At 28.9% G+C, this 27,826-nt stretch overlaps 2 protein-coding genes across 5 annotated transcripts; both read left to right on the top strand.

Annotated features, from left to right (window-relative positions):
* Positions 1 to 6,505: 6,505 nt before the first annotated feature.
* Positions 6,506 to 14,079, top strand: LOC126846740 (nose resistant to fluoxetine protein 6-like). Its single transcript, XM_050586526.1, has 13 exons — positions 6,506 to 7,034; positions 9,029 to 9,243; positions 9,985 to 10,205; positions 10,585 to 10,676; positions 10,797 to 10,987; positions 11,346 to 11,509; positions 11,579 to 11,747; positions 12,170 to 12,363; positions 12,443 to 12,584; positions 12,648 to 12,837; positions 13,055 to 13,197; positions 13,637 to 13,746; positions 13,860 to 14,079. The coding sequence occupies exons 1-13, from the start codon at positions 6,725 to 6,727 to the stop codon at positions 13,945 to 13,947; spliced, it is 2,229 nt and encodes a 742-aa protein (XP_050442483.1). The 5' UTR covers positions 6,506 to 6,724; the 3' UTR covers positions 13,948 to 14,079.
* A 2,325-nt stretch (positions 14,080 to 16,404) lies between these two features.
* LOC126846584 (nose resistant to fluoxetine protein 6-like) lies at positions 16,405 to 25,791 on the top strand. 4 transcript variants are annotated; one of them, XM_050586184.1, is made up of 12 exons: positions 16,405 to 16,889; positions 17,170 to 17,378; positions 17,568 to 17,785; positions 18,642 to 18,733; positions 19,206 to 19,402; positions 19,546 to 19,730; positions 20,088 to 20,256; positions 22,291 to 22,484; positions 22,635 to 22,779; positions 23,053 to 23,242; positions 23,558 to 23,664; positions 25,144 to 25,791. In XM_050586184.1, the coding sequence occupies exons 1-12, from the start codon at positions 16,580 to 16,582 to the stop codon at positions 25,252 to 25,254; spliced, it is 2,127 nt and encodes a 708-aa protein (XP_050442141.1). In that variant the 5' UTR covers positions 16,405 to 16,579; the 3' UTR covers positions 25,255 to 25,791. The 4 variants fall into 4 exon arrangements, with proteins under 4 accessions (XP_050442141.1, XP_050442140.1, XP_050442142.1 ...); XM_050586183.1 differs by having other exon boundaries at positions 23,522 to 23,664; positions 25,144 to 25,781; XM_050586185.1 differs by lacking the exon at positions 25,144 to 25,791 and adding an exon at positions 23,802 to 24,571 and having other exon boundaries at positions 23,522 to 23,664.
* Positions 25,792 to 27,826: the final 2,035 nt, after the last annotated feature.

Below are 27,826 nucleotides of genomic sequence, written 5' to 3'. Positions count from 1 at the left end.
AAAGACCAAAAATTGGTCTAGAGTACCTGTAAACTTTTATAAATAGTTAAAGTTTAAACGAAAAATTAATAAGGCGCAACAACGAAGGTTATTCATTAAATCTTTATTAAGGAATAGCGTGACGCAAAATGCGTCATGCACGTTTTAATAATAATTTCAAGATGTAATTTTTTAAAATTAAATAATTATATATAATCTTGTTTGTATGGGACAAAGCGTAGGAGAAAAAGATATGATTTTCTTAAAAATGTAATTATATGTGTTAGTATATAGTGTGTGTCCACAAAATCTAAATAAGAGTTTTTGTTTAGCTTAAGAGATGCCAAAGACAAAATTCAAATTCATAATAAATGTATAAAAATACTCAACACAAAACACAAAACTTTTAGTCACTTTTTAGTAAAAAATAAAGAAAATATTTTTATAAATTATTGAAATCTATTTAAAAAATTCTTTAAAAATCAATGATGGGTTTTGAATGGGTTTTTTCCGATTAAACCGGTAGTATTTTATATAAAACCAATCTGGTTTCCGGGTCTTTATTACGAAAAACCCCAAAATACCCGAGTGAGTTGGGTTTTTGCCAACTCTGATTGGGGGACTAATGCTCATAGGCATTTTTCCCATGTAAAGAAGGCAAATAATATACATATAAATATGTATGGATATAATTACCCGACACTGGTATTTTTAGATGTGATCAAACACAAACAATAATTATGAAATGTGATATTTATAAGTAATTATATATAAAGGAAATGTGGTGACTCAAAGTTATTTTGTCTTTTCCTTATTCGAGTGAAGATTTTTTTATTTTGTTTAAACTCGCTGGAAAGATGGCGAAAATAACTTTAAAAAAGTATATAAGAAAAATATTTGATAACACTACTTTAAAGTTCATTTAAAAATAAAAATGCATCTTTTTTTATTAAATTTAAACAATTTAGTCAATAACCTAATAATAAATCAAATGTTTGTCTCTTATACTTATTTAAAGTTATTTTCTTGATCTTTCCAACAAGTCCAGTCCACATAGTATTCTAGCTTCATAATTGATTAAGATTTAGATTTTTTGAAAAAGATCCTTTTTCCAAAAGACAAAAAAACATATCATCTTTACACGTTTTAATCAAATAGACAAAATAGCTTTCAGACACCGCTAAATATTATTCGATCAAGTTCAAATTTTCTTTTTTTTATCATAAATAAAACACTTTTTAGGTAAACAAACACTTTGTTAAGTATGGTCTAGTGTATAAACTTAGAACTTTTTTTCTACTGGATAGATTTCCTTGATCACCTATATACATAGACCACAAGACACAAATAGTATTTATTAGGTACTTTAAGAGGGACTGTTAAAGTTGAAAAATTCACTTCTCCACATTTAATAGAAAAAAACCAAAAAAGTTAACTATTTATAACGTGTCGTATTTGATATGGAACATAATTTCGTGTGGAATATTGATTAGCCAAGTCCCTATGACATTATCTGAAAATAGTAACAAACCAAATTTCCACTTCTCCATGGGACTTAAAAAATGTTTAACATTTTTAGCAACTGTCATAGATATGAAAATTGGTAATAGAGCTAGGACTGTTATAATATATATATATATATATATATATATATATATAGGGTGATTTTATCATGAGCCACTCAATATCTCATAGGGTTTAATAAGAAATTAAAATTTTAAAGAGTTTTAAAGGTAGGATGGGAGGAGAGTGCGGTTGGGAAATGCGCGCAGATAAAAATAATACTACATTCCACCTCTCCTCTGCCCTAAACTTGAAACTTCAATAACTTCAAAAATAGTTATCTGAAACTGGTTATCGACCAGTCAACATTTTTAGTACATTATTCTCAATTTAAAAAGTTAATAAAATATGGACATTACCATTTAAGTTTCAAAAGTTGCTATCAAAAAAACCAAGTTGGGAGGGGGGTAAACACAAAAATTGTAAAATGATTGAGATCACATTGTATAAAAACAATATGAAAAACAAAATTTTAATTTCTTATTAAACCCTATGAGATATTGAGTGCCTCATGATAAAAAAATCACCCTGTATAATAAAATTATGTCAATTTACCAGATATGAATTTTTCAGAAAAAGCAAAATTTAGTTTGGAAAAAATGAATTTCTGTTTGTACAAAATCGAATTAAGTTAGCATATAATTTAAGTGTAATTCATATAGCCAAGTGTATAATCAATTATAAAGTTCTTATTCTTGACATTTTTTTTCCATTTTAATTCAAAATTCAGTCAACGCCATTATTAATTAACTAGAGATAAATTATGAAGGTACAAATTTTTTGTGGTTCTAAAAAAAAATATAATTTCATAGCTAAGAGTTAAATTTATATAATTATAAAAACGCATTAGTCTTATTTGTTTTGAAACTGCTGATAAACAATAATTTTTTAATAATTCAGTGACGTTTACGCTATTGGCGTTTATTGCGACACTACCTAGAAAAAAATTAACATAATAAAAACCCAAAACACTAACGTATTTTTTTTTTAAAGTTTACATGTTATAATTTAAGTTTTTGCTCTTAATTAGATACACAAAAAAAAATTGTTTTTTTGGTCAACCTTAAGTACACACATAATTGTAATTTTGTCCTACAGGCCAGAATTACTCGGTTATAAGACATAAATAAGATTTAGTAGGTATTTTAAAAGAGGCCGTAAAATTTGAAAAAATTCACTTTTCACATTTAAAAATGAATAAAACAAATTAACGATTTGTTTTTATTTCAAGTGAAAAACGTTCTATAATTTCAAAAATAATCGTGTAATTATTATGGACTAATTCTATTAGGCACGTTTTGTATAACTTCTTCTTCTCCACTTGTCCAGTTGGTCCCTCCAATCTCCATACGTGTCCGGCCCAGTTCAATCTACTACTTTTTAGAACTCTGATGATATTTGCTTCTCCGTATAGGTCTAGAATCTCCTGATTTGTCCTTATCTTATATTCTCCTTCATTGTTAATTTTTGATCCATAGATTCTTCTTATTATCTTCCGTTTAAACTTTAAAGGTCACCAGTTTACATACATCTGACATTGTTATGGTCCACGCCCCACACTCATACAAGGCTGCTGATCTCACTAGTACTACGTAAAGAGTTATTTTTGTCTTTCATGATAAAATCTTTGATTTAAATATAGGAACCAATCCAAAATAACATCTGTTTGCCGCAGCTATTCTAAGTTTTATTTCCTTGTGGCTATTTGCGTCCTTGTTGATGTCCACTCCTAAAGTATTTAAAATTATTTACTCTTTCAAATTTATAGTCACCAATATCCAAGTGTCTTATTCTATAGTTATTCCTAGTTACGACCATGTATTTTTGTTTTATCCTCGTTTATTATTAACCCAATTCTCTTCCCATTTTCTGGCAAATTTTTTGTAGTAATCTGTAGACTCGCTTCATTTTCTGCCATTATAACTAAATCATCTGCATACTCAGCCACTACTAATTGTTTGTCAATTCCAATTTTAATCCCACTCGCTGTTACTAGGGGTTCTCTTACGACCGAGTCCAATGCTATATTGAACTGGGCTGGGATCAACACCGTAAGGTCATGATGACGTATCAACTAGTTGTGATTTTTTCAGGAAAGTAAAATTCAATTTGAAAAAAATTAATTTCTGTCATAATTGAATTTAGTTAGCATATAATTTAGTCAATTATAAAGTTCTTATTTTAGAAAAAAATAAAGTTTTTCCATTTAATTCCAAAATTCAGTCAACGCCAATATTAATTAATTTTCGACTATTAAGTTACCTACGTTCTTATAGTTCTAACAAAAAATTACAATTCTATAGCTAAGAGCTACCTTACAAAACTATAGAAATGATGTAATATTTTTTTTCTTTGTATTATTATGTAAGATTATATAAGCCTAGTAGCCGTATTTGAACATATTGATAAAAAGCAATTTTTAATTAATCAGTGACTTTTACGCTGTTGGCGTTTATTGCGACACTACCTAGAAAAAAATAGACACAAAAAAAAACTAAAGCACTAATGTAAATTAATTTTTCAAAAAATATATTTTGATATTAACAATTTAGAAATTATTAAAAATGACTAACCAGAATTTTATTTGAACCAACTGATAAAAAATAATTTATCAATTAACCAGTGACGTTTACGCGGTTTGTGTTTATTGTCACACTGCCAAGAAAAAACAATATTCAAATTTTTATCTTTTTTAGTATATTTTTGTACTTTATCAACTTTTGAAACTTAATTTAAGATTTTTTTTTCAAATTTTTCGCTCAGCTTATAAAAACAAATTAACAGTTAGTGTAATAAACGTGAACAAATTTTTCTTTTAAAAGTTAAAAAATAAATGGTTTTTTAATTAGTACAATTAGATGCAAAGAACAATGAATGTTTTAGATTGATATCATTTTTTTTTATTATGTCTTATGTATACACTTATTTACGTATACTCGTATAATAATAGTGTACAGTGTAAATACTAGTCAAGGGCTTACATACAATATTCTTTGTAAAAAAAAAAAAACAGCGCTGAAGTTCATTTTCATATCTTTATAGACAGAAGACCTCTCTTTAATGCTACAAAGTGTTGACACAATTTCAACAGTATTGCGTAACCTAGCTAATAATAAACATATTTTTTCCTTATATCATTGAACTTGTATACATTTATTATTACATTTTCGATTAAATTAAAAACTAAAGCTTATCAATACAATAATATATTAATATATATTATATTAACTGTAACTTCTGCTTCATCAAGTTCTACGAGTATAAAACATTGTGCACAATTTAAAATAAATATTGTTTGTCAACATTTTATATATAAAATGTAAAAACTCGTGTTATTTGTTAGGTGAATAATATTCTTAAGATGTAAAATCAAGTATGAGAAAACATTATGGCATAAGTATTACCTGACTACTATTAAAACGACGTGACGTTGCTTAGTGCTGTCATTTATGATTTTACTGATAAATAACTTGTTTTGTTTTTCACGATAAAGTTGCTGTTCGAGTAAATCTTTTTAGCTTATAAATTAAAAAAAATATATACACACACAAAAAATCACATTAGCATCGCATTTGAGTTTAAATTACTATCTAGAGAACTTATAAATGTAGGGTGGGTAGTATTAAAACTTAAAATTGTTATTTTTTAAAAAACAAAATTATTCGAAATAATCCAATAATAGAAAACAAATTCGTTTAATAGATTCCAATAAAGAAATTATTCATTCATGAATTATATTATTATACAATTGAATTGATTAATATTTTTCATTTTCTATTTGTTATTCGAAAATTGTATCCAAACAACGATTGCCACAAACCAAATAGATATGGTATTAGTCTAGATAAAATGTGTAATTATTTTGATCACACAGTTTGTGGTTTTGCGTAGAACTGTTGATTTTCAACTATACAGACTAAAACTACAAACTATACAGATGGGCGGTGCTATACACAAGAACGGCAACCGGTTTTATGCGGGATTCCCGCTATCGCCAGAGGTACCCTTGTCATGGTTTACCGTCCCCCCGTCCATAAACTAAGACGGGGGTACCTCTGTTGACGGCGGGAATCCCAAATAAAACCGGCCACCGTTCTTGTGTATAGCACTGCGTGTCTGTATATTTTTTTATTTTTTGCAAAACAGATATCGGCCGAGACCGAAACAAAACGAAAACTTATTTACCGTTTTTCCGTTTAATTTCTGAATTAAAACGGTACACGTGGATGATTTTTTGATAAATTTCAACCCTAATTCTGTTATCTAAGTCAGTTGGCATCCCGTATCTCATTATTGTACGCAAAATTAAAATTTGATTTTTTTAAAAATGTACATAATGCATTAAAACTGGCGTTTTGTTGTCGAGGTGAAATTTTTCTATAAACACCAATTAATAATGGACCAATTTGGCTAAATTCTTTAAATAAAAAAAATAAAGTGCGGGAACCAGTTTATGTGAAAAAAGCACATTTAAAAAAACAAGTACTACATCGTCATTTTGGTTATTCCACGCCGAATTCAAAAAGGTATTTCAAGGTTATCAAGTCAACGAACTAAAGTGGCTCGTTTTTATTGTGCAATATTTTTCGTGTAAGAGGCATTTTTAACGGTCAGACATTTGAACCAATAATGGTCGAGTATCATATTATACAGATTGTTGTTTCCAATTGTTGTACGCAAGCCATATGGTTAAATTTAACAGGCTTAAAGCGGAAGAAAAACAAAATTAAATACGTCATACTGCATGGACACTATAAGTTTCCTCTTCAAGCATAATAAACCTAGACGGTATTTTATGTGAATAAATAAAAATACTGGTATGGGAACATCAACGGGTAATGGAGTGGGAACAAGTATTTTATTTTTCAAGTTTTCAGAAAAATATAAACAATATCCGTGTTTATTAAGATTATAGCTTTGCTTTAATATTTCGTCATTTAATATAGACATGATGTAGCAACACACTTATGAACTCATCTGAAAACAAACTATAGTTGTTTCAATAAAGTTCGGAAACCACCAGAGGTATACGTCATGCTTTGTGGTTAATTAATCACTACCGACAAACCTAGGAAAATATCAAGGTTTTTCTTAGGTGTATGTATATTGGAAACCCTTTCCAAGAGAACTAGTTCAGTGTACAGGTTCGCAACATTAGCTCACTTGCTTGTGTCTAGTGAGGATGTCTGAAATGATTCGAACGATCGCGATAGTCTTGTTGGTTTTTCCGGCTTTAGTTTTTCCTGCGACTTTAAATCAAAATGCAACGAAAATTAGCCAAACAAGTTTAGTGCGTCCTGTCGACTCAACAATTATTAACACAGTCCATAGTAGAAACTCCAGCAGAGCTTATCCCAAAGTATGGTTGGCCAATCTACTCTATGAAACGCTAGTGAATTTTACGGTTAGAGATGTGGGCAACACAGCTTGTCGAAAACAAACAGAGATGTACATTAGGCATTTACAAAATGCATCATACTGGGCCGTTAAAAGTAAGTGGTTAACCTGTTTTTAGTCTTTATATAGACTTTAAATACGTTGATTGTCATAATATTATGTCGGATATTTTTTTAAGTTGAGACGCGTATTATAGAACAATTATTAGCCCCAATTTCCAATGTTGGTTTATTTCAGGAAAAGAAATTTCGAAAAATTCCTTAGGCTTAATTAAAATTAAAAACAAATATTTTATAAATTAAATCAACTAATTAAATGGTAATAAATCAGAAAAAATTATAAAGTTTTCGATAAAAAAGATGTACCTAGAAGAATAGTTTTCTGTTTCTCCTAGAGATCAAAATGCCCGGAAATTTCCGAAAAAACCCAGAAAAATTGGGACTTTTTTTTAAATAATTAATTCAGAAAAACACATTTTTTTAGTTAAGAAATATTAACCCAGATGAGTGAGGACTAAATCCAAAATTATTTTAACTTAACTAGGTCCTTATTTCATAAAAGATTTAAAAAATTATAACAAATTTTAAAATTAAAAAAAAAAATTATGATAAAATCAATACATTCCTCGCACCGTTTGGAATCTAAAATAAAAATAACTAAAAGGTAGGTAGTTCATTTAATATTACTGTAAAAAAGTGTATTATCATATGTTGCCATACAATTTATTCTTTTTCCGCCAGTTTTTCCTTTTTTCCGAAAAACCCGAATTTTCTCGGTCTTTTTTCCTGATTTAAATTTTTCAGGAAATTTTCAATCTCTAGTTTCTCCTGAAACAAACCAAAGTTTGAAGTTGGACCTTTGTTATCTAATAAGCGTCTCAATTGCGTTATAAACGGAAGCCTAGACGATATTTTAAGTTTTACTACAACTATTACTATACTCTACAACAACTTACTTTGTTAGTAATATTCTCATAATAATCTTGCAAATTAGTGTGTTGTTTTCTACTTTATAATATGTACTTAAATACGATTAAGGATTAATTGTAAGAACAGATTAAGGAAACGCAATTAACTAGTTTCAATTTACATTTTGTTATAATCGTAATAGTTGTAATAGTTGAAATGCAATTGCCATGTACTATAATATGGCACTTTGTCAATTCAAATATAGCATATGCATAACAAATCATTAATATTGTATATTAAAAATATAAATAGTAATTTAGTTAAGAATACAAATTGTCATGGATGATAATTAAATCGAGGTTTAAGGTACAAGGTTGCTTATATTTATGATATAGTCGTCTTCCATAACTATGACTAACAAAATTTAATATAAATATGAATTCAAATTAACATCCCCCCCAGATATTGTAGTGCATTAAAATTACTAAATACAAGGGTATCAATGAAAATAAAAATGTAATTGAAATCGTATTAATAAAACTTACTGACAGATAAATATGTATTGCATTAATCTCAACAATATGGACTAATTGAATTGTTACACATTATTTTTAGCCATTTGTTGCAAATTTCTACACGGTTATTCATTAGTTTTTTTGGCGCGTTTGCTCTGCATGGGTTACATGTTTCTTGATAAAACTGTTCAGATGGATCATCGCGAGTCATCTGAAAATAATAAAAATAAAAACTATAATAGTTTCAAACTACTTAATGGGTGCAAATGTTCACCCTTATATTTTGAAATATTTGTTTTTTTTTTATAATAGTTGTATTTATTTAATGTAACGGTATGCAATTGAGAAGTTGAGAAATTAACAAATAATTGAAATAAAAAAATCAATAATAATTTAAGTAAAGTTTTTTGATTATTTTCATATATGTTTGCTTTATGTTTATAACACTTTTTATTACATTAAATTTTACTTTTTTTATTGTTTTAAAAAACTATAAACTGATTATATCATAATATAATATTAATTATGTTAAGGTTATTGATACGAACTGAAATAATTTATTTTTAACAAAAATCGTATTTAAATTAACTAACTATATTTTATAACCTATCTTTACTGTAAATTAACTTAATTAGTTACGCAAGTTTATTATTTTGTTGATTTTAGTGTCAGATTCATGGCCGAGATACTTAAACGGATTATTAATAGGCACTACACATCACATGGGTGTTTACGATGAGTGTGTCAGTGTGCATAGTCCAGTACAAGGAAAATATTGTATACCTCAAATCAATATAGAAACGACGTCCGGCGAAGACTTCACGGTTTACAGTAAAGACGCTTATGAGAGCCATGACCACGCGTGGCAAGAGATTTTAGGGGTATTCTATTTGTTTACTATCAATTTATTAACAAAAAAATACTATGGACATGACAGCAGTCATAAACTGTTTTAGCTTTAATGAGAATACACTATACATACTGTTTACTATTTCTGAAGGAGTCTACCAGATTAAAAGCACCCATAATAAATTAAAAGAGAAAAAAATTCGGAGGGCAAGACGGTGCGTTTTTTTCATTATCCTAAGTATAATGCTCAATGCATAGTTTAGAAATAATGACTATTTTTAACATTTTTAAATGACTGTAACTTTTCAAAAAAAGAATTTTTTAAAAAAAAACCACCGTTTTGCCCTCCGGAATATTGTTTTCTTTTATTTTTAAAAGGGGTGCTTTTACTCTAAAACCAAAATTAAGTAAGTTATTTACAGTTGGCGTAAAAATATTTTTACCACTAAATATCACCGCACCGGTGCGACACCCTTTTAAATAGTACTAGACCGTTTTCAAAATTATTCAAAATTTGTAGGTTACTAAACACGACACGTGTATATTACATACTGCAATTGTTTAAGTATTTATTAATAGAAAACTTTAAGTAGAAAAACAATCGTCGATTGACCGATTTCTAAGCTCGATCATGGTTTTTATATTGAAATCGAGAGATTCTAATCGGATATACATTGTTGAACCTGATGTAGGCTTTCTTTGAAATCAGATTGATAAAGGATCATATAGGTATCACATATAAAAATATTATTCTAATTTTATTTTAATGTTAGGGTGTAAACTATGATGATCGAATGCGATTAAGAAACGAAATAAGAACTGGAATTTGTATACCTGGATCGTGTACAGCTACTGACCTTCAAGTATCATTGCAAAAGGAACTTGACAAAACGTTGTTGGCACATAAGTTAAAAGCCCAAGTCAAAGTTGATCCTATGCTATGTTCTACAGACAAGGATTTATATACGTTTGATACCGGATACTATTTGACCAAGTAAAATTAAATTATTATTTTAGCTATATATGAATAGACTGTAGGAAGTATCGGTAAACCTGTCTTTATATTTTTATGTTAATAAACCGCAAGTTATAATGTAGAATAATAATTGAAATAATTACCTAAATTACAACAATATTGGTCGTATACACAGGATAGTTCATTAAGGATAAAACATAAGACTGTTGATAATACTGTTTGCGGTTTGCCCGATGTTTAAGTTTTATACCAAGTGATAATTTACCGCCCTACGCCATTTATTTTTTTAAATAGTTGCAATTTTCTAATTTTTTTCTTTTTGGAGATACTTTAGTTTATGTTAAACTTACACAAATTATTTGAATAATAATAACTTGAATACGTTTTTTTTTTTCAGTATATTTATTGGTTTGTTAGTGTTGATTTGTTCTTTGTCGACCACATACCATATGATACTATTGATTAAAACAGGAGAAGGAGAAAAACCGAGTAAGTAACTTTGTATTAAACAATTATAAATTGCTTTACTATGACATTATAATAATAACAAAGTGGTACAATAAATACAATAAATCTGTGTAAATTGTAATAGTTAATATATTTTTTTAGAGAAAATGCCAGAATTATTAAATATGTTTTCATTTGTTAAAAATGGAAGAGATCTGATTAAATATGACAGAAATAATCATTTAAATATTTATAATGGTATAAAAGTTCTAACGATGATCCTAGTATTGTTTGGCCATAAGTTTTTATACTATGTAATTAATCCAATCTTGAACCCTGTGCTAGTAGAAGAGGTAATTATAAATGTTTCATTGAAGAACTAAGCATTAGTTTCAAAATGGAGTTGTTTAAGACAAGTCAATAGTTTAAGTTATACAGATAACAGTGTTAAGAGGACACTAGGTCATTTTTACATGGTTTTCTTTATTTTTTTTTAATTTATCGGTTTTTAAAGATCGGTAGTTATACAATTTTTGTATAAAAAAACCTGAATTCAATTCAAGTTTTGTCAGAAATGTATCAATTTATTTTTGAAATATGTTGCGTGGCGTCCTCTTATTATATTTAAATAATTAAATATGCTTACAATAATACATACCCAGTGTAATATATAATATAAAATATAATAGTTTGAATTTACTTATTTTATAGATTTACACTAAAGGTCCATTCTTTTTATTAACTTGTATGAACTTGGTAGACCCGTTTTTCTTTACAACTGGTTACCTGATGTACGTTATGCTTATTCCACAATTTAGTAGAGCTAAATGTAACTGGACGGAAGTACCGCAAGTTATTATTTACAAATATCTTAAGTATGCTTATAGATATTTTAATTATGTTTAAACTACCGTTAATTTTTTGTTGTTTACTTATAATTTTAGAACATTGCCATCTTATATAATGGTTATGCTATTGACGGCATTTGTTATCCCACACATCGGAGATGGACCATTCTGGGCATACAAAATGTGGCCCGAAGCAGAGAAATGTAAAAACTATTGGTGGGCTAATTTGTTGGCTGTCAGTAATTTTATTCCAGTTGAAAATCAAGTAAGCGTTAATAATGATATAATAATTTAGATTATTGTTAGCCGTTACATTATTTGCAATATACTAAAAAATATAGTTCCTTTTAAAATAATTATTAGTGTTAATTATTAATACTGTTTTTTTTAAACTGAGAGTTGATTTTACGTAATGTACGGTGATGTTGATTAGCAAATTATGAATTATGTTTTGAGAGATTACAAAATAGGCTTTTGTCTTATGGTAAACAGCTATTGTCAATATTTTTTACCCTTCGCATGAACTCTCCAATCTCTACGATTCGCTTACATATTAGAGAGTGGTAAGATGGTAATACATTGTCTTCTTAACGGTTCCGTTGTCGCATTGGCTAATATTACTGTAGAGGAAGACTGAAGAAATGGTTTTCTAAGGATTTACAATAATTTGAGTTACATTTGTTTTAGTGTCTCATAGCAGGATGGTACATATCGTGTCTTCTACAGTTCCTTGTCATTGGAACAGTGGTCATGTATATTTATGTCAAAAGGCATAAACTCGGTACCCGTATAATATTTGCTCTTTTTTGTACATCGTTAATAATTCCATTTGCCATAACGTATAACACCAAATCGTATGGAATAATAAGAGTAATGGTATCGTAAGTGTTTTATCAACGATATCGATCCATTAATTATACTGATTTAAAGTATAAACGATTCTGTTTTATTATATAACAGATTCCTGTTAAACCCAGCCAACTCATTTGAGTTTACAAATCTATACAGACAATTCTACTTGCGAGGTATACCGTTTTACGCTGGTCTGTTAGCCGGGCTTATAGCCGATGCTTTGAAAAAAAGAGAAATACAAATGTCTACGGTAATTCTATTAGGTCTTTGTTCAAATTAATAATACTAATTTTAATAACGTTATGTTTTTCAGAAAGTCGCTTACGTTAGTACTGCGATTATAACAGTTATTTGTTCGTATATTCAGATGTATGGAAAGGTATTCTATGTGAGGCACAGACCGTACAATGCACTCGAACAGGCCATTTACGCGGTTCTTAGTCACTGCACATGGACCACAATATTGTTTTGGATCGCTATCTGTCATACGATTTCTAGTTATGGTAAGATTCAAATTTCATTTACAAAGGAGATTGCCTGTCACCCTTTATACTCTCCAGGACAAGGCTTTAGGACTAGCCCATAACCGGTTAGGATTTATATGATGCGAAAGCGAAAATGAAACTTACGTTTGAAACTCTAGTTATGACGTTGGCGATCAATATTGAACTATTACAAAGCGAATATGTTAAAAACAAAATTTTGATTTTTTTACTCTAGGTCCGATTGAAAAAATATTCAATAATCGCTTTGTTGTGCCATTGGGCAGGCTGTCGTATCCTGTATATTTAGTCAATATCACAATAATGATGATAATAGAAAGTGAACAAAGGGCAGCTGTGGTACCAAGGATATCGAATTTGGTGAGTAATTATTTTAACATTAATGCATATTTTGTTGATGAAAGAATTATTTTGATGATCACGTTATTTTATTAATAAATATAATACAAATACTATTAGCTACTTGGGACTCATGTAAATTAGTATTTACAGTCTCGTATGTCATGTCGTGCAGGAATATTGGCCATGGCAAGGGAGTTGGCTGTAGAATCCAAATTTTTATACGCATTGTTTGACTGAACATTATATTACTAACCTTTTTTATTCGTTTACTTATTATTTTTTCCTTATTTCTGTATCTAATTTTTTTTTATTTTCATTGTTATTGGAGACACTTCCAAACTCCATTTTATGTACTTTATACTTAAATACAATTAAATTAACCTACAAACATACAATGATGAGTCATTATTAATTTAACTAGTTTTTACAAAAATGTTAACTCAACTTTTTTTTATAGCATGATGGATGGATTGCTGGAGTATTCAAAACATATTTTGTAGCTGTATTAATATACTTATGCGTCGAAGCACCGTTTGGCTTGTTAATAAAGAAATTATTAGTTGGAAGGTAAATATTTAAGTATCAAATTATTTAAACGTATTGTCTTAAAAATACATTTTAAACATACATCTTACATAGCATTGTCGATTTCACTTGCTGAATAATATTTGTATTTTTAGTAAATCATCTGAGGACAAATTAAAAAATCAAACAAGTGGTGAAAAAGAACCTGTTCAAATTGCTCAGAACGAAGAAATAAAATTGTGATAACACAATATAAACTGTCGTTATATTTAAAGTAAATAATGTAAAAACGGGTTTTTTTATTTTATTAACGTGTATTCCTTATTAATGAAATTAGTCTGATTAATTAAGAACAAGCTATCAAATAATATGTATACGGAAGTATTATATAAATATAATTGTTTTTAATAAACATGTGTTTTATTTTATTACGTTTTGTGTCAATAATTATTTATTGTAAAATTCTGTCACGTCAAAAACACACATCACAAGCTCCGTGTAAAAATACTGATATTATTGAACAAGTTTGGCTCCTACTGATTTCAGTATAGGCCATAAAATATTGTCGCCCTGCTAAGTAATTATTATTTGCAATAATTTTAAATTCGGTGTTAATAAAGTTAGTATATTAAATCTGTAAAAAACTAATATAATATTTATATATTAATAATATAGGTATACATTTTATATACTTAGCCTTTAAGACGATAGAAAGCAGTCTGTTTTTCGACGTTTTAGACCAAGAATCCAACATTTTCACAAAATGTTGACTACTCAGGATGGTCCGAAGTTATCTATTTAAATTTATACAAGTTCTTCAATTAAGTTTTTAGGTTTTGTCGGAAAGGGATTTAAAATTTGTCCACATCTGTCATATTAGACGTTACAAATATTGCGGTTATCATTGAAAAATGTAATTAATTTTATTACAAAAACTGAATTTTTAAAAATTAATATCTATTTATATTTTATAGAATTTAAGTTGCACTTTCCGAAGTCGTACAATTTTGTAAAACCTAAAGAATTTCTTATTACAAATAAGTTTTATTTATAGGAAAAATTTTATAGCTAAAAATAATAGCTTATAAAAATTAACCTGAAAGTAAATTGACATGGTCGAAAAATATCAGACTTTATTGATAATACTTTCTTTCCTGCGATCATCATGATTATTTGTGCGTCGTTTTGTTGCCTATGCGTTTTTTATAACAGCACCATCAATGCTGTGATTTTACCATTAATATTATTAGATTGTAATATGGTTAGGACCATTGTTATTCCAGACCATGTAAGCTTTTCCTATATCAATAATTGGTATAACTACTGTGTGTTCCTTGTTTTCAAGGGAGAGGGTTTGAAAAAAATATATAGGGGATGTTATCGGGGCCAGAGATTTTACTTTTGCAATTTGGTAGTGCTTGTTGAAGTTTGTGTATCTTTATTAGTTCATTGATTTCTGGTTGATGATTTAGATTGTGTGTAGTATGTACTGTGTTTTCATTAGTTATTTTATATGGTGAAAATGAATTTGTATGATTTAGATCACTACTGTTATTTTGGAATGTGTATTTCTTTAATTTTTTGTACAATGGATTCAGTTGATGATATTTTCTGGTTGCTCTGCATATTCGTTAAGTATAGAAATCGAGCTTGGATAGTCTTATTAGTGATTGAAATTGTCTTTAATTTAGTGAGCTAGTTGGTCGGTTTTCAAATAGTTCTTTTGCTGGTTTAAGGGTATTATTGAGTTTTTGAATATATTATTCCAATGAATTACTTTTTTTTAAATTTATTTTGACCAAGTGGTTTTACATTAATTGTTTTTTACTTGATTCTAACAGTATATTTTCTCTTTTGTTTTTCGGCTGTTCGAGTTTTGCATCATCCTGATATTTAATTGATTGTAACGAAAACGTTGGTGATGAAGGGTATTTATTGTATTTGTACTAACAATGGGTTGGCTTAATTGAGTTGAGCTGGAACTACTGTTTTGAGTGTCGTTTGAATTTGCTTAAAATAGATTTGTATCTTGTGGATGTTTTGAATCATTAGAAAATATATTTTCCTCTATTGTTGTTGTTTGTGCACTATGCAATCATAGTTCTTTAAGTAAGTATTTTTCAAATCTTTTTTTGCAGAAATTAGAGGCGTGACCAGTTTGATTGCGTGTATAGCAAGTTAGTGTGTCCTCAGTTAAAAATAGTCTGAAGACCGTATTAACATGTTTAAATAGTAGAGATCCAAATAAATTTAAAATATCATCAGGGAGAATACACGTCATAAGTGGAAAACTACTAATGTGTACGAGTTTTTCTTTAAAACCGGCTTTCACAAAGATTTCTTGTGATTACGTCGTGTGGAATGATTTTTGAATTTGCGTTGAATGTTACAAATCTTTTGACAGGGTTAACTGAACGGCGAAATGGAATTGTTTGTCAATTTATTGTCAAAACCAGTAATTTTTGTTTTCTTAGTCCTTCTACAATGCGGTTGTCTGTAAAATAAAAATAAATATTTTCCGAGAAAATGAGTGTCTTGCATCAGATGGACCACTCTGTAAACAATGCGGTAGTACAGTAATAATAAGCAACGTCAGGACAAGGTTGTTTACCACCAAAAAAACAACTTCGACTATCGAACACTTTGATCTAAATATAAGCACTGTAAAAATATAGAACCTTTATTAAGAGCACGCTGAAGTTAAAAATGCATTAGTTTCGTACGCACCTGAGACCTGCGCAGACAGAAATACATAAGAGTAACGTATTTTGATTTCTACTTCGGCTCCAATTTTTAATTTAAAAATAAAATAGTTTTCCACTATAACATTTTAAAACTACACGATACTAGAAACTGCTGAAGTCACCGAGTGAAAATGTCCTGTGCGTTGGTGATTTTTTTCTTTGGTTTCCTGACCGCCGTTTACCCTTATGAGAATGCCTCTGTCCAAAAAAATGGTGTACTCGATACAGGAAATATGGTTTCACAAAATTCTGATAATTCTACTTTAGACAGAAATAATAATACCAATCACGACCTAGTTTATCCTAGAGAATGGTTAGCTGATCTTTTTTATCAATCGTTGGTGACATTTTCGGTTAAAGATGTCGGAAGTTCAGCGTGTAAAGTGCAAACGCAAATGTACTTAAACCATTTGAAAAATAATTCACGTTGGGCGGTAAAAAGTAAGTGATTATGTTTTATTGCCAGCTGCATACAATAATGCACAGTAAACACATTAACGAGGTTGAATTTTCACAAACAATATATATTAAAGCAGTCACAGTTATAATTGCATCAAGTCCCATTTAATTAATCTTTTATTTATAATCTATCTTATTATCAATTAATTTTTAAAAAAACCATCATTATAAAAAACAATACCCGGGTGTAATTTTAACAAACAAATAGCATTTTTAAATACAGCAATTTTGTTTTTAAATGTATTGTACTATATGGTTTTAGTGTCAGACTCATGGGTAAAATACCCAAATGGACTATTGATTGGCCTTACACATCATATTGGAGTTTATGATGAATGCATAAATGTTCATCAACCCGTTCAAGGTAAATATTGTATGTCGAACATCCAACTGCATCCCGTGACAACTGGGACGAAGAAGTTCAGCCAAAAACCTGGTAACAATGATCCTGCTTGGGAAGAAATACTCGGGGTAATTCTAATATTCAATGACTAATAATAATTCTGAATCATTTTGTGAACGCATAAATTGTTTTTATTAAGCACTTTAGTGGACAAAAACTAAATTTTTTTCAACTAATTTTTGTTGAGTCGTGTTAAATAAATGTAATGGAGTTTCCAAAAATATCTAACTTGATGTTTTTTTAAATGTTTATATTAGTTTAATGATGTTGGCGATCAAGTAAGACGAAACCATGTAAATATTGGAATTTGCATACCTGAAGCGTGCACTTTTGAAGATCTTGAGTTTGCCTTACAAAGAAGACTTGACAGTATATTTTTAGCACAGAATGTTAACGCTACGGTTAAAGTCGAACCATCATTGTGTTCAACAAATAAGGACGTGCATCCGTTTGGTATGGGATACCATTTAACTAGGTAATACTCACAATTATATATATTTTAATTATCTCTGTACCCTTGCTCCCACGATCAGATATTAAAGAGGATAATCCTAGAATTGTTATAAGCTGCAAAACTAAAATAGATTAAGGTCACTTAAATAAAAATACTGCTTAAACTAATAAATATAGCTTCATTAGCTTCTTTTTTGATGGCCTACAGGACTCATTCTCTTGGACCATTTCTCCCGTAAGTACATATTAACACATTATACCCACTTTTTAAATGAAACCGTTATTGTATTCAATTTTCAATCATAATTTACAAGTAAAAAATATTGTTTTAAAGGGTAGTTTTAAAAAGTCACTTTTATTATTCAAATAGAAAACTATATATCTTATTAATCAATTTAAATTATTATCCGTAATTTTTTTTATTTTTGGTAAACTTTTGAGTATCATTATACTGTACTGTGGATTTTGTGCTGTACAGAATTATCAGTTCTGTTTTCAAATAAATGTTTTACATATTGTGTACTGTTAATTACTATGCAATTCTGATATTGACAAAATTACGGCGTTGATTATACATCATCACTCATAATGGTGTAATTGCCTATACTGTGTTCCTGAACGGGTTATTTAAGAATGCGGATGTTTATTTTATATACCAACGAAAAACAACTTAGCTTAGTGACTTATAGACTTATAAGACTTATAGACTTAGTATGTTGGATGGAACATAGTTTAAAGTTAAAATGTACACTAGTAAAATAGAGTTACTATGTTTCTAGTATGTACACACGGTCGTGAATCGTGAGTGTTCCACTTGAACTAATAGTATAGTATTAATAACTAGCATTGTTTTTATGTTATATTATATTTATTCTCAGGATGATTTTGGTATTATTGTTTTTAACATGTTGTCTATCAACAATAGTTCATCTTATAATACTAAAAAAAATTAAGGACAATGAGGAAACGAGTAAGTATCTAAAAATAAATGCACAATTCGTATTCTTTAACTCCATCAGTTATCTAACTTCCATCATTGGTAATTAGTACATTTCAGATATAACTATATAAGCATATTGAAAGATTGACTAAAAATAAAATGATAAATGGGTTATAGAGATTGGATCATTATCTTTAACGTAAAAACATTTAGAATTAGAATTGTTATGAATTAACGGCCATAAGGGTGTATGGAGAAGACATATAAATGGAAAAGGATATTAAATTATAGGATAGGATAATAAGTGGCTGCATCCACTTGTATTGGATAAGACTAAGGAGTTTTTATAAATTATACAAATTTCAATATATAAAACAAATCACATTTATGGTATTTATGGTGAATGGTGGCCATTGACAATCACTGCATGCAAACATTTACAATAACAATTAATATACACACATATTGAATTCAAATTTCAGTTTATTTACCACTTTTACAGGTAAATTTGTTACGTATATTAAATGGTTCTCGATTATCCAGAATATGAGCGATTTACTTAAATACGAAAAAAAGAACCCTTTGGATGTATTTTATGGAGTTAAACTTCTGAATATGGCTATAGTTTTATGCACTCATAAATATTTGTACATTGTATGGGGTCCTCTTCAGTATCCACCTCAAGTAGAAGAAGCATTGGTATGAAAATTGTATAGTGAAAAAATTAATTAGTTTAACATTTTGGTTTTGTGATCAATTTTACTCCAATTACGATGGAGAATTCAACATTTAAAACACGGTATATTTGTTTTAGATCAAATATATTAAATCTTTTTTTTCAGATGAATAAAAGACCATCTTTATTCGACAATGTCTTTCAAAACGTTATGTATACCAGTTCAAATGGAGTGGATCCTTTTTTTTTTTTCAGCGCATACTTGACATATTTTTCACTCAAGTCGCATTATAATAAACGAAAATCCGGTTGGAGTGAAGTGCCCAGAAATATACTTTATAAATACTTGAGGTAACATATTTTAATCGATTTTGAGTATATTATGTACTTATATAATCCTAGTTATTTTAGTTTCGATCGATGTGTAGCTGAACAGGTTTTGTTTTTACAATTTTGTGTTTTTTTTTTATGTTATGCATTTGTTTTTATGTCTGGACCCTCGTTGTATTCTGAATCTACATGTAGTAAGTGTATATAGATTAGAAGGGCCAAGTCACTATAGAGAGTTATAATTTTCGTTTGTGTTTTGCCTAGGGTTTTAATAACCAAATACCTATTGGTCCAGGTTTGGTTGATCCGAATTACAAAATAATATTTTACGGTCGGGGTACATTGAATTTTTTATTACTTTATTATTTTGTTCAATAGAATGGTTCCGGCATATGGAGCTGTAATATTAGCTACCATTTATATAATTCCTCACATGAGAAATGGACCTTTTTGGTCTTACAAAATACAACCGGAGATTGACAGATGTAAACATTATGGGTGGACTAATTTGTTGTTTATCAATAACTTTATCGGCTACGACAAACAGGTAAAATTAACATGACTAAAATACAGTGGGTAAAAAAAGTCTCCGTACACTGTTGTCAAATTTTTTCAAACACATAAAATGATAATTCAAAAGTTGATTAACTTCATGTTTTTGCCACACATTTATTCAGAAACATATTAATATTTGTTTTTAGAAAAATAGAGCATATATATTAATTAGTTTATTTTATACATGTATATATATACAACAACTTTGGAAAATAACAGCAAAAAAAGTCTCCGTACAAAATAACATAAATATTTTTAACATGGTATATTGTAATAATTATCGATAGTAATGGTCAGTTGGCCCTCCTTTAGCTATAACAACTTCGTGCATTCGTTTTCACATTAATTCTACTAATTTTTTCGTAACAGTAGAATCAATACTGTTCCATACTTCTAGTATTGCATTTTTTAATTGTTCTTTGTTTCGAGTTTGGTAATTTTTAAGACGTCTACCTATTTCCTTCCCATACATGTTCTATAGGGTTCATGTCTGGTGATTGTGGAGGTGTGTTAAGTTGTTTTGGTACTCGGTGTAACAACCATTCTTTAACTTTTTTCGCGGTATGTTTTGGGTCGTTATCTTGTTGGAATATAAACGAATTGCCAATATTTAGTTTTTCAGCACTTGCATGTAAGTTATTTCTCAAAATGTTTAAATAAACATGTTGATCCATAATACCATCGATAAATACCAAATTACCAACACCTGCAGCGCTCATACAACCCCAAACTAGTACATTACCGCCCCCATGTTTTACCGTTGGGCACAAATTTTTGCAATCCATCTGCTTATTAGGGTTTCTCCACACCATACCTCGCCCATCTGAACCAAAAATATTAAACTTGCTTTCGTCACTAAATAATACAGATTTCCAAAAATCATTTCCTTTATGAATGTGTGCCTTCGCAAAATCTAAACGTTTCCTTTTATTTATTTGACTGATAAAGGGTTTTTTCCTAGCTACACAACCTTTATATCCTGCATTTCTAATAACATTACGAATGGTCTGAGGCACAACTTTCACATTATAGTCAGTATCAATCATACCAGCCAGTTTAGGTGCACTGGTTTTTGATTCCGCCACAATTGTCCTTAGAATGGCCCTCTTTTGGTGTGATTTCAATTTTTGGGTACGACCAGTACGTTTTCGATCTTCAAAAGAATCAGTTTCGTTGTATCGGTTTATAATATATTGTACAGTCGAGTGCGATTTATTTATTGTTTGTGCAATATTTCTGAGAGAATTACCATCTTCTCTTAGTTTAACTACTTAATACTAATTTACGAATAGCAATTGGTATCTCCATTGTTCAATGTATGTGAATTGAATAAAACGGACTAAGCGTATGTCTATCGTTCTTAATGGCTACAAAACAATGATAACATGCTCGTTGATATGTAGAACTCTCAGTCCATACGGGTTTTCCCTATTCCGGTACTATTTTTATCTCTTATTCATACACGTCGATAAATGTACGGAGACTTTTTTGCTGTTATTTTCCAAAGTTGTTGTACATATATACACGTATAAAATAAACTAATTAATATATATGCTCTATTTTTCTAAAAACAAATATTAATATGTTTCTGAATAAATGTGTGTCAAAAATATTAAGTTAATCAACTTTTGAATTATCATTTTATGTTTTTGAAACAAATTGACAACAGTATACGGAGACTTTTTTTACCCACTGTATGTCACGGATAAGTTTTTGTCAAATAATATCTATATGGACGCATACTAGTTGCGTCACAAAAACTTCAAATTGTGTTTTAACTGTATGTAAACTTTTTAAAAAAAATGTATTTAAAAACTCAAAATTATATAAGAAATCGAAATTTTCATCAGTCAAATTACAATAAATAATCTATATCATAAAAAACCTATTTTTTTATTCTTACTAAGTTTTGATTAATTGTAATATGTATTTAGCGCATGAATAAGCAATATTTTGTTTTGGAATAGCACTAAAAGCGCATACAGAGATCTAATGTAAATATTGTTTTGTCTTATAATTTATCTAGTGCCTCTTACACAGTTGGTATATATCATGTCTGCTTCAGTTTCACGTTATCGGTGCTTCAGTGTTATACGTGTACTACAAGAGTAAACGAAGGGGTTTAATGTTAATGTGGTCAATTTTGATAATATCATTAACTACGCCGTTCGTCCTAACGTTCTATAACCGATCCATTGGATTTGTCAAATTAAATTACTCGTGAGTTATACATTTTATTAAAAAAAAAAAGCACTCAGAAGCCAAAGAAAAATTATTTTTAATATTACCGTCGTCAATACTAAAAATTGAGCAAGTTTATAACAATGTTGTAAGTTATAACTTAACACATTTATGATTTTATTTGTAAAGGAATTTGGAAAATGTATTCAATGACTCACAAGAATTTAAAGACTTGTACAGACCATTCTATACTCGAATGACACCTTATGTTGGTGGTCTTTTGGCAGGTGTTTTGGTAGATAACCTTAAAGAACGAAAAATACAATTTTCTATGGTAAATAATACTAATAAAAACGGTATCCATAATATGTTAATTATTATTATTTAAAAACAGTCATTGACCGTGGTCCACCCTGATCCACATCGCAAAGCTCTGATTATTTGGGAGGAAGGAGAGAGTGTGAGGGAGTATTGATATTATGAAAGTCGAAAAAATGTGCGAAAACTGGTTTTACCAGATTATTGTGGATACCTAATGGTTATGACCAGTCTATGTCAGTTATGACCAATATATTTATATAAATATGTTTTTCTTTATACATTTTAGACAACGACTTATGTTGGATCTTTTATCACATTGATAGTGGTTTATTTTATTCAAGCCTATGCTGTATTTTTTTATGATAGTACGAGACCATATAACGCCATTGAACATGCACTGTACGCTACCCTTAGTCATTGCACGTTCACCATACTTTTTGGCGTTGTAACAGTTTTCCACTCCTCGTGGGGCTACGGTAAGTTGTATATTTCACAAGAGTCTTTGGAACGTGTTTCAACTTCTAATATGTAAATATTTCTCTTGAGTATCCCGGAAGCGGCTATTGATTAACGGGTGAAAACAATAAATATTTAACAAAAACTATGTCAACCTAATTCATTTTTTTGAAGTTTAAGCAAGTTTGGTAGTAAAAAATTATATTCTTATACCTAAATTTGCCAGTGTAATAATAATAGGTTTTTTCTTTAAGTTAAACCTTAAAATTGTATTAGGTAATGTTTCGATATTTTACTAGGTTATTTGGAAAATGTATTTAACAATCGGATCACAGTGTTTTTTGGGAAAATGTTGTACTCGGTGTATCTGGTTAATATAGTCGTAATCATGTCAATGGACTATAGCCGAAGATTTGCTGTTTACTTGGGAGAAGAACAATTGGTGAGAACACATATAAAACTGTAAAAAGATTACAACCCCTTTAAATTGATTAGCCAATCTAATATGTTATATCGCGGAACTATCAATTAATAGTTCATTTTTACATAAGTGTCATGTTTTCCATTATTTTATTTTAGACAAATAGAAGTTAATAAAAACAATTTTGAGGAGGTCGGGCCGATAACCGTGTGGTTTGACTCAGAATGCCCCATATAATACATTAAACAAACTGAATAATAATAATAATTATAAAAATATATAAAGCCAAATCTATAAATTTTTATAATATGCAGGTTTGATTTAATTTAATTATTTTTTTCGAGTGAAATAGGTAAGTTTTTAGTGCCTAATTTGATAAATATATTTTTTTTATTCTCGTACATCGAATTGCTAACATTTCTAATTAAATTTATTATATAATATATAATTATATATTAACTTTGATACTGAAATGTATGCAAATCGTAATACAATTTTATTTATAATAATAAACGTAGCACAATATACAAGTTAAGGTGAACAGTATTTGACAAAAATTGATGTAGTAGCCATTTTTAATATGCCGACTAATTTGAAGATGGAGAATTTTTAAGTTTTTCTAGTTATAATACTTGTATTTGAATTCCGTAGAAGTAATTTTCTGGCGTGTCTATTGGACGGATTCCAATATTTTTTTTAAGTAACGCTTACTATTTTTAACACGCTTATATTAGCTTCACTTGTATGTATGTTTGTATGTAACTATGTAACTAAAAGATGTGAGATAGGCATGGGTGTAGAGATAGGCAACCGAACGTACATGCGTGTATTCATTGTTGTTTACCTGAAGTTTTCAAGTAATAGAGACACGTATATACTATAATTAAAAAAACACGATTTTAAAGCACAACGAACTAAAAAGTGGAAAATAAAAAAAATATAGTTAAAAAAAACTAAAAAACACGCTTAAATAGTAAAATAAACTAAAAAGTAGAAAATAATTTTCAATATAGAAATCAATTAATAAAAAATAAATAGTATTATTGTGAAAAAAGCGTGGGGTGCTACATATATCAGTTCTTGAAAAGCGCCCCACACTTTTTTCACAATAATACTATTTATTTTTTATTAATTGATTTCTATATTGAAAATTATTTTCTACTTTTTAGTTTATTTTACTATTTAAGCGTGTTTTTTAGTTTTTTTAAACTATATTTTTTTTCTACGGGGGCTAAAAAGCCAACTTTTGGTTTAGCAGTTAGAAACTATAAAAAATGTTTAATATAAATGCTGGAATATTTGTTTGAAAATAAAAATAAAAATCAACTTTTTAGCTCTTATTAAAAAAAGGATATTTAAATCGGCTCGATAGAAACTTAAGAAAGTGACTTCGCGTTTCAGATATCATTTGTAAAAAAAATTTACGCTTTCCATTTAACAATAATTACCATTTTTTTTTTAGAATATGTGTACTTATCTTTACGTTTAATTTTTTTCCAGTTTAAAGAATTTACTTACAACGCCTGTGCCTGTTATTTCGTTGCTTTTGTCTTATATTTGTCTGTGGAGGCGCCCTTTGCAAATATTACAAAGAAAATATTCTATGGATAACCTTTTGCAGTTTTACAAGAACTCAGAAAAAAAATATTACAAAAAGAAAATAATAATAATAATAATTACATTTTTTTATTTAAACAATAATTGTATAGCACTATTTATTGAATAATAGTTAAAAACAAACAGCTCAAATTGCCCAAAACGAGGGAATAAAATTATGATAATATAATATTAACTGACGTTATATTTAAATTAAATAATGTAAAAACGGTTGATGTAAAAACTTAATGTTAATAAGTTTAGTACACTAAGAGGATTGAAAGCAGTCTGATTTTTTCGACGTTTAGACCAAGAATCCAACGTCATGACAACATTTTTACTACTTAGGATGGTCCAATGTCAATTTATTTCAATATATACAAGATCTATGGCTACATTATTAGATTATGTTGGAAACGGATTTTTAATTTTTTACATCTTGGATTTAACCAAAATGGCATTCATTCACAAAAAAAATTGTATAAGTTAAAAATATTACCCTGAAGATTATAACCTGATAGTTTTTTATTGACATGGTCGAAAAATATCACACGTTTTTTATTGAAAATAATACTTTCTTTCCTGTGATTATCATGGCTATTTGCGCTGCGTTGTGTTGCCTAAGTGTGTGTTTGTAAGGCGTTTTGTTATAACAGCAACAATGCCGTGATGCAGGATTATTCTTATGACACCACCGGAGCTGTTTGTCCGATTTACTTAAGAGATCTTAGAAATAGGAAGGTACTAGTAAATAATAAGTTTGAAAATTTCACCTCTTTCTCCTTAATAGTGTAAAACCCCGCAATAAAATGTAAGGTTTTACAAGTTTTGACATTGGCAGTCATTAGACACGTGTCTATCGGACATAAGCCATGAATTTTAATTTTTTCAAAGCCTTCCCCTTTCCATCAAAGGTCGGCTTTTCAATTTTTTTAGATTCAAGTACAATTTTTATTACTACAACTTACTTCCATTACTTTGATACCATTTTCAATTTTACAAACTTAACACCACATTCACTACAAATATTAAATACAATATTTTGTATAATGTTTATTTTAGACTAATTTTATTTGAATATATTTCATTTGGCTATAAACTTAGGGTTTCGATATCATCGAGCAGCCATCCATTATTTAACACAAAATAATGGGGAAAATGATTTTGAACCATATCAAATTCGCAAATTAAATATTGTTGGTGTAATTTCCAAATTACTGTGCTAAATTCCATTGTGAGGCAAATAGTAAGCCATATGCCCATGCTGGGGTATAATGTTTTATATCGTTATAAAATGCCAAAAATGTGTATTGTATAATACACTTAAGTGTGTTTAATTGATATCGTTAATAGTAGAAATAGTACGGGGGATAAATAAACCTTTGCCCAACCCCAGATAACACTGCAGTTAGATCAGCAAGAATACCAATTGTCATGATTAGACCTTAATAGAACCTAGATTTAATTACTAACAATTTTTCAAGTAGGTTGGTTTATTCACTCGTAAGAAATAAGTCGATAATATTTTTTATTATGAGCGTGTCAAAAATGCCCTGAAATTGAAGCCAAGTAAAAAATGAATTGAATAGGAATAATTTAGGCACAACGGCATGTAGCCCGGATTAAATCAGTTCGAGCAAGATGAATTGGTTCTAATAGTTCAAAAACTATATTTTGTTAAGTAGCTTTATTAAAAAAACTTGTATTTCTCGTTTAGATACCTTGGAAATGTATTTTTTTAATCTTTCCATCGAAATTAGCTCAAAACTTTTCATTTTTTTTTTTTTTGTCTAAAACTTATTTTGAACTACTGGCAGAACCCGTTTTGTAGAACTTATTTGTATCGCAAAAAATACTACCCTAGTGCCTTAATTTGTCACAATATTTAAATGTTATTTCCTTGATTCTTTGCAGTCTTTCCTGTTGGCCTGGTTTTTCCAACTACAGTAACGTTTTTTTTAATATTATTGTTAACGCAGGTAATGTTAAAGTTAATGCGCTAAAATATTATTTTTTTATTGAAATACAACTCGGTTGTAAACAAGTACAACAATTATTTCTTTAATTTATTTTGTTTTTGTATCGTACAAGATTTATAATATAGTACTAAAAGTTATACAACATTATTTCGACGCCCGGTAACAATGTTATTTAACGACATGACCGTGGCTAGGGTTTTAAACCTTGACTTTTGTGACGTCAGGTAAATACCAAAGTTTGTATACCATAACTATGTTAATAGTTTATAATGTATTATAAACATAATAAGTAAATATAATAAACATAGTAAATACGATAATATTTATGAAGTGTATCGTCGTTTAGATTTTCATCATCTTGGTCCATTATTATTTAATATTTTTATTAACACCGTCTATGCAATTATTCCTTTCTGTTGTGTTTTTCTATTGGCAGATCACGCTAAACTTTTCTCCGGCGTCTCTTCGAAGGACTATTGTGTTAAATTTCAAGCTGCTGTTAATTGTTTTGGTAGTTGGTGTAGTCTTGTGTGGTCTGCGACCAGACTGTCAACAATGGTAAGTGTAAGTGTACGATAATGTCCTTTACGGGATCTTGCATCATTTTT

This window comes from Adelges cooleyi, unplaced genomic scaffold, assembly GCF_023614345.1.
Source record: "Adelges cooleyi isolate 19-005CV unplaced genomic scaffold, UGA_ACOO_1.1 ACOO_flye_CR_arks_rails_tigmint_CR_PRNA_9, whole genome shotgun sequence".
Lineage (NCBI taxonomy): Eukaryota > Metazoa > Arthropoda > Insecta > Hemiptera > Adelgidae > Adelges > Adelges cooleyi.
Note: the sequence above shows the minus strand (reverse complement) of the source record. Positions and strands in the feature narration are given on the sequence as shown.

What these genes read in the sequence shown, in the direction of transcription:
- LOC126846584 (XM_050586183.1), top strand. Translation starts at nt 16,580, where the DNA reads ATGTCCTGTGCGTTGGTGATTTTTTTCTTTGGTTTCCTGACCGCCGTT. An exon ending in TAAGGACAATGAGGAAACGA is followed by an intron (nt 18,734 to 19,205) that starts GTAAGTATCTAA and finishes CCACTTTTACAG; the next exon opens with GTAAATTTGTTACGTATATT. An exon ending in CCACTCCTCGTGGGGCTACG is followed by an intron (nt 23,243 to 23,521) that starts GTAAGTTGTATA and finishes ATATTTTACTAG; the next exon opens with GTTATTTGGAAAATGTATTT.
- LOC126846740 (XM_050586526.1), top strand. Translation starts at nt 6,725, where the DNA reads ATGTCTGAAATGATTCGAACGATCGCGATAGTCTTGTTGGTTTTTCCG. An exon ending in ACCGGATACTATTTGACCAA is followed by an intron (nt 10,206 to 10,584) that starts GTAAAATTAAAT and finishes TTTTTTTTTCAG; the next exon opens with TATATTTATTGGTTTGTTAG. An exon ending in AGGAGAAGGAGAAAAACCGA is followed by an intron (nt 10,677 to 10,796) that starts GTAAGTAACTTT and finishes ATATTTTTTTAG; the next exon opens with AGAAAATGCCAGAATTATTA.